General features: G+C 37.4%; 1 protein-coding gene across 3 annotated transcripts in view; it reads left to right on the top strand.

Moving 5' to 3' along the window:
* EFCAB7 (EF-hand calcium binding domain 7) overlaps positions 1-3,249 on the top strand; it is a 48,404-nt gene extending 45,155 nt beyond the window's left edge. For all 3 annotated transcript variants that reach the window (XM_036446201.2, XM_045584507.1, XM_036446200.2), the window contains 2 exons: positions 1,936-2,043; positions 2,980-3,249. In XM_036446201.2, coding sequence (XP_036302094.1) covers positions 1,936-2,043; positions 2,980-3,054 — 183 coding nt within the window. In that variant the 3' untranslated portion in view covers positions 3,055-3,249. The remainder of the gene's footprint in view (positions 1-1,935; positions 2,044-2,979) is intronic.
* The last annotated feature ends 9,641 nt before the right edge of the window (positions 3,250-12,890 follow it).

Here is a 12,890-nt window from a genome sequence, read left to right as displayed (position 1 = left end):
GGGTAGCTTTAGCTGAATTTTCCTCTTGAGTATGTCACTTGTGGAGGTGGTTCTGGGGCCTCCTGGAAAGTGCAGGGTAGGGTAATTATGGTTGTAGGTCCTTGCTTTTCATCTCTGAATATTTCTTACCAATCCCTTTGGGCCTGCAATGTTTGTGATGAGAAATCAGCTGACAGTCTTATAGGAGCTCTCTTGTGGATAACTAACTGCCTTTTGCTTGCTGCTTTTAAGATTCTCTCTTTGTCTTTTAACTTTTTGCATTTTTAATTTATGTGTATTTGTGTTGGCCTCTTTGAGTTCTTCTTTGAGATTCTCTGTGTTTCTTGGACTTATATGTTTATTTTTTTTTATCAGGTAAGGGATATTTTTTGTCATTATTTTTTCACATAGGTTTTCAATTCCTTTCTCTCTCTCTCTCTCTCTCTCTCTCTCTCTCTCTCTCTCTCTCTCTCTCTCTCTCTCTCTCTCGCCCTTTTATTACCCCCATGATGTGAATGTTGGTATGCTCAAAGTTTTCCCAGCTGCTCCTTATACTATCCTCATTATTTCTGGATTCTGCACACTGTCCAATCTGGGACCCCTCGGAGGATGACCTTCTGCCTGCTGTGGGATCAAGCCTAAACTGGCAGTAGGACATCCCTCTCACAGTCTGGGACTGCTGGCTCCCAACAGCTCGCCTGCCTGACAGCCTGACCACCCTCTAACCACTCCCCTGGCAGCCCATTCACCCCCAACTGCCCTCCTCTGTTGGCCCAGTTGCCCCCAACTTCCCACCCCTGCCAGCCCGTTCACCCCAACTGCCCTCTCCTGCCAACCTGGTTGCTTCTAACTGCCCTTCCCTGCTAGCCTTGTTGCCCCTAACTACCCTCCCCTGCTAGCCTGTTCACCCCTAATTGCCCTCCCCTGCAGACCTGGTCCCCCCCAACTGCCCTCCCTCCCCTGCAGGCCTAGTTGCCCCCAACTGCCCTCCCCTACCGGCAATCTTGTGGCAGCCATCTTTGACCACATGGGGGCAGCCATCTTGTGCAAGGCATGAGGATCAATTTGCATATTACCTCTTTATTATATAGGATTATTGTATTATTGTCCATATAAATAACAGTAACCCTACTTTATATGTTACCTTGAAAAAGCGGTAAATGAATTTGGATTTGATGAAATAAGCTAGGGTCCCCAGGTAGTAAATTGCAATTTTCAAATGGATCATAAAGCCTTGGAAGGTGATTCTAAAAATCCATCACATTTTCCTTTCTGCCCTCTATGTTTTATTGGGATTACAAGAGTAGAAGGGAGTCACTACCTTACCCCACTTCCTCTGCTCTGCTATAACTTATCATTTCTCAGCCCTCTATATCCTTTTCCCTCAAGGAAAATTAAACTTCCTTCACTAAAATGAAGTCATAATAGTGTTGAGTTTACAGTGTATAAGGCACTTAACATAAATTAACACAGTTACTTTTCACAACAACTCAATGGGGTAAATACTATCCCCATTTTACACACAAGGAAACTAAAGCACAAGGTTGTTAATTTGCAAAAGGCCACACAGGTAAATAGCCGAGGGACTGAGAAATGAATCTGGGTTGTCTGATGTTACACTACCCCTCCTTAGCCATTAGGGAGTGATTGCAGTTCTGTAGCAGGGGAATACTTGGACTTGCATTGCTCTCACTTCTCAGCTCCCTTCTGCTGTTTCTTGCTCCCTATCCATCCTAGAGGCCATCATCTATTATCTCAAGTATCATTCTTCCATAAGGTCTTCCTTGATGCCCCAGTCACAGCTAATGTTTCTGTATTTCTATAATGTCTTCTGTCTTTCTATGGAACCCTATGAATACCTCTATCACAAGACTTACAAAATGCCTTATAATTACCATTTTATTTATCTGCTTTATTAAAGACAGAGCTAACAACTTATCAAATCTTTTTTTATAGTCAGATAATAAAGTGATTATTCACATCAACAATGAGCTAAGTAAAAACTGCATAAACAACAGAGGACTCAACATATTTGCAGTAGAAGTGGCACCCAAATCTACAATGGTAATGCATCATTTTCTAATTAAACCTTTCTGTTCTGTCAATTGGGAAAATTTTTTTGCTGTAATGCTATGAATAAATGTATATATAAAATAAAGTGGAGAATTATTTTAAGTCTGGTATTTGTATTAGTATCATCCAGTACTGGGAGATAGGAGACTTGGTTCTAATCACTTATCCTTTTTGTTCCAGTCTATTTAAGTGTAAAATTAATATATCACCAGCTCCAGGTACTTCACAAAGTTAATGTAAAGATAAAATGATGTACATGAAAGCACTTTTGAACATCATATACAAATACAAAGTAGTATTAATAGTAATAGGAATTTTGTTAATCCACAATATTTTTATGTATATTATTTAGATTTTCCAAGATTACCTGAAAGAGAAAATGCTTCTGAGTTTTAGGTAACCAGCTAAGTCAAGTCAGGAACAGCTGTGGTTCCAGTGGTAGCAGAACTCTGGGTTTCTGACTTAGCCAGAAGTTCAAAGGCAGGGACAGATCAGTAGATGCTGAAACTAAGTCTAAAGAAGGGAGACAGGGAAAAGCTTTCTATTCCCACCCTTTCTTTCTTTACACTCTCTGTGAAATCCTAGAACATTCTAGAACAGGATAAAGAAAGGAGATCTTTTATATTTGCATAGAGGCAGTGAGGATTTTATAAAATGTAGGTAATAAAGAAAGGGTATTTACTCCTCTTTCCACCATCCCTCTTTATCTACCTTCACAAACACCAATTCTATTAAAGTAGAATTTAGGCTGTCTTATCCTATTAGACATTAGATCATAGACTGCAGGTCCCTGCTAAGGATAAATATCATAGAATGTTATAAGCACAAGGATATTTTTTACATAGAGCCTGAAATGTTCTATTGAAAAATTAGTGCAAAATAAAAATATGTAAAAGGAAAGTAAAAGCTTTCTATTTTTATATGCAGGTTTGTCAACACGTAATGCCTCTGAATGAACGACAAGAATGGATATATAATTGTGTATATTCCCTTATATCTTAAATACAATTTTAGGAAATAATTCTACAAGAGACTATCAGACTAAGAAGAAGAATTTCAGGTTTAGTATGGTATTTGTTGATCAACTAAATGCCATTCAATTTAACTAATATACATAAATAATCTATTTAGTTTGTATGCATTTACATTTCCTCCTATATTATATACTTTATTATTAAAATATAAATAATTTTAAAATGTGTGGCCTTATTTAATGGGAAAACTGGGCACATTTTATATATAATATATAGTAAATAAAAATAAAATTATAGATAAGCTTTTAAAAAGTAATAGTCACCCAGCCAGCATGACTCAGTGGTTGAGCATTGACCTACGACCCAGGTGGACACTGTTTAATTCCCAGTCAGGGCATGTGCCCTGGTTGTAGGCTTGGTCCCCAGTGTTGGTTGTGCAGGAGGTAGCTGAATGATGATTCTCTCATCATTGATGTTTCTCTCTCTCTCCCCCTTCCTCTCTGAAATCAACAAAATACTTTAAAAAAAAAAAGTAATACTCAAAGAATTCTACAAAATCCTAAAAGAAAATGTAAATGGGCCAGCTTCAGCAAGTGCCCTGTGTGATCTCTTTGGCTTTCCCATGCCCTGTCCAGGGAACTCTCTGGTCCGGGACTCCTGTCTGTGCCTGTGTGGTCACTGGTATGTGGAAGGACCAGGGGACCTTTTGGGTTCCTTCTTCTTCCTGCTGCTGCTGCTGTTGCTGCAATGCCTGCCTCCTCACTGGTAGCCTCTATGTCCTGCTCTGTATCTTTAGCTTAGAATCCGTGTCTCCCCCAGGGCACTGCAGGTGCTCAGCCTGGGCCACATCCCACCATTTCCAAAAAAAAAATATCTAGGTGTTCCAAACCTCTCCTGTGTCCTAGGTCCCACACCTACCTGTCTCCTTAGTGTTTGCATCAAAGCTCTATGAGAGTCTTACCTACAAATGCTCCCTCTATGTTGGCTTTTTCCTATTGTATTTATACATTATAGACTTATTATCTATAAGAAACTTCTCATTCCCTTTCTCCTTATGTCCTTATTTGTCTTCTCCACATTTGCCATGCCCACTTTCTTCTCCATCATTCTTTCCATTCTCTCCAGTTAATTCAACTACTGCCATTCTTCCCTAGACCCCAATAACTTCCTTGTCATCAAATCCAGTGGATATCTTAAAGCCCTCTCTCCAATGTTAGACATTGCTGTCTTTCTATACTCCAGATTTTCTTCCCACTTGTGACCTTTCCTTTTCAGACTTCCTTCCAACCATACTTTTGTACCTTCTCCCAATTTCTATATCCCCTCATCTCAGGCCCTTCGGATGGAATGTTTCCTTCCTGTCTATAGATAATTCTTCCCTCCCACTTCCCTCTTCTTGCTTCAGGTCCCAGAAAATGTGTCACCTTTCCCAAAGATTCTTTCCCTATTACTGTGCCCACCAAGACAACTTTGATGGCCCTAACCATAATGGATATACAATAAATACTTGTTGGAGAGTTGAATAAAATGGGAAGAAATTTAAAATAAACTTACATGCAGCATACATTTTTTCCTAATTCTTAGGGCTATTTGTAAACTTAAAAAAAAATAGAAACATTAAAAAAGTCTCATTACTATTTAATCCTATTTATGCAGACTTCGTTCTTTATGTCATTAATTAACAAGTTAAAATACTAAAATAAAATGAAATAAAAATTTAATTTTTAGCTAATTATCTAATATGCAGTTTTAAATGGGAGGAGAATAGACTACATGATAACTAATTCCTTCCTACTTTAAAATTCTACAGTTCAACTATTTTAAAACTGAAGTAGTGTTAAGTATCAAAAGCTATCACACACAATTCTTAAAATACTATATTTAATGATTTTGTTCCTTTATCATACTTCTGTACCTTTAGATATTGTACCTTTAAACCTGCTTTGCTTTGTTTTTTAAGCCAATGGCCTTCTTTTAGATCTATTTTTGGTGTAGGTTAAATATGAAGCAGAAACTTAGTACAACGCATTAATCTTATTTTGAATATAATCCAGGAAAATGGAAATGTATTTCTGATTTTGGCCACCAGAGGGTGAGCATATTATTTTATTATTCACTAGGGAGGGAAGAGAGGGAGAGACTGATAGATTGTGTTTCTCAGCACTGCATTAAGTCTTTTATGATTTTTAAGATGGCTTTGTTGAAATATATTGTCTACTATGGATACATCCATGCACAGGTATGTACACACATTCTTATTAGAGAATATATAAAAATTATTTCTATCTTGTAAGTGGATGGTAAGTCTTCTTTTTCCCCAATTGACCCCACCACCACCCCTTAGCTATTTCCACCTTGGGCAAGCCCCCACTGCCCAGTGTCTGTGCCCATTGGTTATGCTAATATGCATACATACAAGTCCTTTGGTTGCTCTCTACCCTTCCCCCCCCCCCCCACCATTTGTCTCTGGATCTATTCTTGTTCATCAAATTATTGACCATTATATCCCACATATGAGTGAGATCAGGTGATATTTATGACTTTCACTTTGTTAAAATTAAAAAAACAGAGACTAGGCTTGAAAATTCCCTGAGCAGACAAAACCAGTTTAGTCATACAGATAAATCTTAATTTAGCTTATTTTCAAGACTACCTTGAGTTGGGTCATTTCTTGCTTATGCCTCTGCAAGTCATAAGCAAAACTTCAATGGTTTCCCAAGGTTGATAGGAAGTGGCCACTGAAAATTCTATTATAACCAACCACTATGAAGAATAAACAGTCTCTGTTTCTCACTACAGATATAAACTGCTTTATAACAATATGCCCCTGAGCCTCACTCCATGTTTTGGTTTGAATTCAAAGTGCTTTCTTTGGCGAGTGAACAATAAATTTTTACTAATTGCTACTTTAGTGATTCATTGTTTTTACTTCTGTTATATCTGAACCTTTGAGAACATCATCATGAAATTAGAAGCATAAGAGCCTATAGAAATGTATCCAAGGAGTCCAGGCTGCTTGTCACTACTTTAGCCAATTAAGCAGAAACAGAATCATGTATGAGCATTCACTAATATTCCAATAATACCAGCATATGGGAGAGCAGAAGATCATCCACAAAGATCTTCTCTGCCTCTCCCCATAAGCCAGCTGCTTATATTGGGTAGAAGGACAAATATTACATGGGAAAGTAAGAATTACAAGCATAGGAAAGCAGGCAAGGGATAGTCATTACAGGGTACAAGAAATGCAGGCTGGTGGGGCTGCAGAAAGAGGGTGCCCCCAGGCGCTCCAGGACCAGATTACAGTCCACAGAGGGTGGATGCCTCCAGGCACCTCTGGAACCAGAGTACGTACCGGCAATAAGGGCTGTGGGTTGCAAAGGGCGGTGACTCCGGGACTAGATTATTCAGCCACCAGGTTGTAAATCTTCCTATAATGATAGGCAGTTCTCGGGAAAGGAGGATGGCTGCATTCTGATGTTAGCTTCCATGTCCCAGGGCATACAACTCTCAGCCAGGTTAGAATGCACTTTCTCTCTCATCAGAAAAGAACCATCACGGTTAACAGAGCATGATGGATATTATAATTGTAGCTAATCCCTAATATTCTATTTCTGCCCCTAATAGAAGTAGCCCTGCTAGCTTTACAGAGGATTATAAAGCTAACCTTTCTACTCAGCCTCGCTTCATTTCTAGGGGGAAAAGAACTATGTAATTATTTGAGGATAAATAAGGCAAATAGTAGAATTGATTTATGGAAAATAGTTAAGATTCATGTGAAGTGACAATTTAGGGGCCAGGAACTAGGAATTGCTGCTAAAAATACCTCAATAGGTACTCTAGCCTTGGCCAGGTGGAACCTGAAACCTAGGTATGTGCCCTGACCAGGAATCAAACCCACAACCCCTTGGTGTGCCAGAGGACGCTCTAACCAACAAAACGCCTAAACAGGTGGTTGGACATCCCTCAAGGGGTCTCAGATTGGAAATGTTGCAGGCTGGACTGAGGAACACCACCCTTCCCCCATACATGAATTTCATGCACCAGGCCTCTAGTGTATATGTATATGTATATGTATATTATGTATATGTATATGTGTATGTGTATGTGTATGTATACATATTATAGAGCACTTCTGTACTTACTGTTAAACAGAGATGAACAAACTAGACATTGTTCCTGCTCTCATTATAGATAGTCTATCAGAAAAGATAGATTGTGAACCAGTATTTCACATGGTACCTGTAACATACATTTTTTAAATGCCTCATCCTTCATGAAGCCTTTAATCTTTTCCCCAATCCAGAAGAAACTATTTCACTTCTTGAACTCTATTTTAAAATGAATACTTTCTTTTGTCATGTTTTTATTTCATATTAAAAATTATAACAATAAATTTGACCTCATTTTGGGAGGGGGTATGGTTGTATTAGCACAGGTATAGATCCATTTAAACCCCACTGCAGTCAGGAAATAGAACGTTCCATCACCAAAAACTCCGTTATACTATCTCTTACAGTCATATCCTTGTCTTCTTGCATCTGTGCCTCTCCCTCCCCCACCACACACGCACACTTTAGCCTCTGTTTTCCATAGCTATGGTTTTTTTCTTTTGAGAATGTCATTGAAATGGGATGGAACAATATATATTCTTTTGAGATTGATTTTTTTCAGTCACTATAGTGCCTTTGAGAATCCTCCAAGTTGTATGTATCAATCATTTGTTCCTTTTATTGCTTAGTATTATTTCATTATATGGTGGTATCAAAATATGTTTATTCCTTCATCTTTTAGGTTGTTTTCAGTTTTTGGCAGTATTCATAGAGCTGCTCTAAACATCTATATATATAAAAGCCTAAGAAACCAGCCCACTGACCAACCAGCTGGTAGCTATGATGCACACTGACCACAAAGGGTCAGACGCTCAATGCAGGAGCAGAAACCACAGGCATGGAAATATGGAACAGACTGATGAATATCAGATGGAAGGGGGGAGGACAGGAAGAGATTAACCAAATATCTTATATGCATACTAGAGTCCTGATGCATGGATTTTTGCACTGGTGGGGTCCCTTGGCCTGGTCTGTGGGGATCAGGCTGAAACCGGGTCTCCAACATCCCCCCACGGGGCCCCAGATTGCAAGAGGGCACAGGCCAGGCCAAAGGACCTCACCAGTCCACGAATCTGTGCACTGGGCCTCTCGTATGGTATAAAAGTGTATATTTGATGAAACTGCCAAAGAGTTTTTTTTATAGTGGCTATACCATTGTGCATTTCCTCCAACATGAATGAGAGTTCCAGTTGGTATTATCAGTACTTGGTATATCAGTACTTTTAATTTTAGTGCTCTAATAGCTGTGCAGTGATATCTCATACTGGTTTTAATTTGAATTTCCCTAAGGGCTAATGATGGACAACTTTCCAGAGGCTTCTTTACTCTTTGTAGATATCCTCATCAGTGAGGTATCCCTTCAACATTTTAAATTGGGTTGTTTGCTGTTGAATTTTGAGTTTTGTTTTTTTAAAATAAATTCTGGATATATCTTTTGTTAGATAAGTGATTTGCAAATACTTTTTACTACTCTGTAGCCTGTACTTGCCTTTTTATTCTAGGAACTGTATTATATGGAGATGCAAGTTTTTAATTTTAGTGACATCCAATTTATTAATTTTTCCTTTAATGGATCCTCTGTTTGGTGCCAAGTCTCAGAATTTGTTGCCTAACCTCAGGTCACAAAAATTTCTTTTAAAGTTGTTATAGTCATTTTACTTTGGATCTTTATATCCAAATTACATTAACATTTATGAGTTAATTTTCATTTGAGTTTAGGTTGAGCATTTTTTTTCAATATGTATGTCAATTATCCCAGCACCATTTGCTGAAAAGATGGTCCTACATTAAATTGCTCTTGTATTTTTATTTAAAGTCAACTGACCATATAGTCCCATATATTTCTGGACTGCCTGATCATTCTGTTCCATTGATCTATATGTCTTTCCCTTAACAAATACTATATTGTGTTAATTACTGTAGCTTTATATATAGTAAGTCTTGTTATCAGGTAATGTGCTTCCTCCAATTTTTCCCCCCAAAATTGTCCTAGCTGTTCTATTGTCTTTCCTTTTCCATGTAAATTTTAGAACTAGCTTGTTTATTTATTTTTTCATTTTTTAAAATTAAGGTATTATATGCATACATATTTTACTATTGACCCCCAGAACTAGCTTATTTATATCCACAAAAACTCTTGCTAGAATTTTAATTCATAAACATATTTGGATGCATTTGATATGTTTATTGTGTTGATGCTTCCAATCCATGAATATGGTATTTCTCTCCATTTATTTATGTTTTATTTTATCAGCATTTTATAGTTTTAGCCAATAAATTACGTATACCCTTCATTAGATTTATATCTAAATATTTTATGAGATATTAAAAATTGCATTGTTTTTTAAATTTCTGTTTCCAATTGTACATTGTTAGTATATAAAAATATGATTGATTTTTGTGTGTTGATCTTATATTCTGAGATTCTTGTTAAACTCATTTATTAGTCCTAAGAGTTTTTTATTAATAGAGTCCATGGGATTTTTCTACATGTCACATGGTTTTGCTCAGTGGTTAGAGCATCAGCCTGCAGACTGAATGGTCCCAGGTTCAATTCTGGTCAAGAGCATGTACCTTGGTTGCGGGCACATCCCCAGTAGGAGGTGTGCAGGAGGCAGCTGGTTGATGATTCTCTCTTATGGATGTTTCTGACTCTCTATCCCTCTCTCTTCCTCTCTGTAAAATAGAGGTGTCGAACTCAATCAGAGAAGGGGCCAAAATCTAAAATCCAGCCTAAATCGTGGGCCGAATGGTTTACTGAACAGTCATAAACTGTCATTGTGATGGAAACGCAGCGGAGTGCAGTGATGACAGCGCGGTGCGGGCCACATTGCAAGGCCTGGCGGGATGGATTTGGCCCGCGGGCCTTGTGTTTGACACATGTGCTGTAAAAAATCAATAAAATATATTAAAAAACAAACAAACATGTCACTTGCAAATAGGGACAATTTCATTTCTTTCTTTCCAATCTGTATGCTTTTTCTTTTTTCTTGCCTTATTGCGCTGGCTAAGATGTCCATAATTATGTTACATAAAAATGGCAAAAGTGGATATCTTTACCTTTTTCCTAGTCTTAGGGAGAAAAGCATTAAATTCTTCACCATTAATATTTTAGCTGAAGATGTGTGGTTTTCTTGTTTTTGTTTTTGTTTCCTTCTATTTCTAGTTTGCTGATTTTATCAGGAATGGATGCTGAATTCTGTTAAATATATTTTCTGCATCATCATATGTTTTTTTCTTTTTTCCGATGGTTAATATGATGGATTACATTGATTAATTTTCAAGTATTGAACCAGGCTTTTATTAGCAGGATAAAACCCACTTGGTTGTAATATTTATTTTTAATTATTGTGGATTCAATTGACTAGTACATTGTCGAGCATTTTTGTGACTGTGTATATGTAGGATATTGGTCTGTAGTTTCCTTGATTTGTAATGCTTTCGTCTGGTTTGGGTATCAGGACAATGTTGGTTTCATAAAATAAGTCAGAAATGTTTCCTTTTCTTATTTTCCAGAAGAGATTGTGTGAAATTTGGGTTATTTCTTCTTTAGGTAATTGAATTTGCCATTAAAACCATCTGGGTGTGGAAATTTAAAAATATATATATTTTATTGTTTTTTTACAGAGAGGAAGGGAGAGGGATAGAGAATTAGAAACATGGATCAGCTGCCTCCTGCAACACCTCCTACTGGGGATGTGCCCACAACCAAGGTACATGTCCTTGATTGGAATCGAACCTGGAACCCTTCAGTCCTCAGGCCAATGCTCTATCCACTGAGCCAAACTGGTTAAGGCTGGGTATGGAAGTTTTTAAGTACTAATTCAATTTCCTTAAAAGTAATGCGGACCATTCAGTTTATTTCATCCTGGGTGAGAGGTGGTTTGTGGTTTTTGAGGAATTGGTCCATTTTATCTAAATTATCAAGTTTATGTGCATAGAGTTTAAAAAAAAATGTTTTTGAAACCTCTTGTGATATCCCATCATCCCTTTTTATTCCTGATGTTAGTAAAATGTATATATTTTTCTCTTTCAGTCTTGTTAGAGGTTTATCAATTTTATTGCTCTTTTTCAAAGAACTTTTAGTGTTATTAATTTTAAAATTTTTGTTTTCAATTTTATTGATTTATGCTTTTATCTTTATTACTTCCTTTTTTCTGTTTGTCTTCAGTTTATTTGCTCTTTTTCCAGTTTGGTAAGTAAAAACTTAGATTACTGATTTCAGACCTTTTTTTCTAATAATAGATTTAAAAAGAAATACTTTTTGCCCTAGCCAGTTTGGCTCACGGGATAAAGCATCAGCCTGCAGACAGAACTGTCCCAGCTTTGATTCCAGTGAAGGGCATGTACCTCAGGTGCGGGCTCCTCCCTGGCCCAGGCCCTGGTCAGGGAACATGCAAGAGGCAACCAATCGATATGTTTCTCTCACATTGATGTTTCTTTCTGTCTTTCCCTCTCTCTTCCACTCTCTCTAAAAATCGGTGGGAAAATATCCTTGGGTGAGGATTAAAAAACAATACTTTTGTGGCCTATATTCATTTCTTACATCTTATTAATTTGTATACATATTGTATACTCCTATTTTTAATTCCTTAGGTTCAGGGGGTACTTAGGTAAGTATTATGAGCCTCCCAAAGGATCTCATACTATGTACTTAGTGAGAATTTTATAGATAGTTAAAATGGAAGAATGGATGGATGAAATAAATGTAAGTGAAACCAATGGATATAAATATTTCAAAGATATTTTCAAAATAAATAAAAATATGTAACAGAAGCTTCAAGAGTCAATAATGTCAAGAGAATGAAACAGTTCACTTATGAAAAAAATTGCTAACACCAGTCTAAGCTACTTCTGATAGGGAGTATTCAGAAGCTCAGAGTAGTACACAGAACACTCACAGTATGTTTGTTGTGTTTAGTTCTACATAGGGAATGAAACAAAGAATTCTGTTTCCTAGATAACTCAAGAAAAAATTAATTTAACTCATTCAAATAAGGTAAGCAAAATAATAATTTGGAAATATTTACCTCCATGATTTTCTTGATTCCATTTTTTTACTGCAAGGCCTGATGTACTTTCCTCTGGTTTTTCATTGGTAAAACCTTAGGATAGCCTTCTTTATCTTACTCTGTCTCTTGCTGACCAGCTGAAGTCACACTTTAGGTCTCTAGAAAATCAGGCTATGAGTTGACTGGCTCATGTCCCTTCATAAAATTAAAGCATCTGTATTAGTTTCCTAATTAGTTGCCACAAACAAAATTTTTAATTCCACGAATGTGGTGACTAAAAAGCACTTGGTGGTTTAAATATGTTCCTGGAGGCCAGGACTCCAAAATCAGTATCACTGATACCCTCCCTTTTCAGTAGATTCCAAAAATGAATTTCAGGGTGTTGTCAGGTTGTGCTCTCTCCAGAGATCCTAGAGGAGAATGCATTTCTCACCTCTTCCAGCTCTGGGTGGCTGCTGGCACTCCCTGGTTTGTGGCTGTGTCACTCCAATCCCTGCCTCTGGTAATACTGTCTTCACCTTTCCTGTAGTCAAATCTCCCTCTGCCTCCCTCTTACAAGGGATACTCTCCCTTCTCAAGATCCTTAATTATATCTGCAAAGTCCCCTTTTGCCACATAAAATACCATTCACAGGTTCCAGGGTTGAGGACATGGATATCTTTTGGGAAGCTATCACCATAGCATCTTGATCCCTTAATCACGAACACTGATGAAACATAACATAACAGAAGACATTCATT

This window comes from Pipistrellus kuhlii, unplaced genomic scaffold, assembly GCF_014108245.1.
Source record: "Pipistrellus kuhlii isolate mPipKuh1 unplaced genomic scaffold, mPipKuh1.p scaffold_m20_p_2, whole genome shotgun sequence".
NCBI lineage: Eukaryota > Metazoa > Chordata > Mammalia > Chiroptera > Vespertilionidae > Pipistrellus > Pipistrellus kuhlii.
The sequence above is the reverse complement of the archived record's forward strand: the minus strand, read 5'-3'. Positions and strand labels throughout refer to the sequence as shown.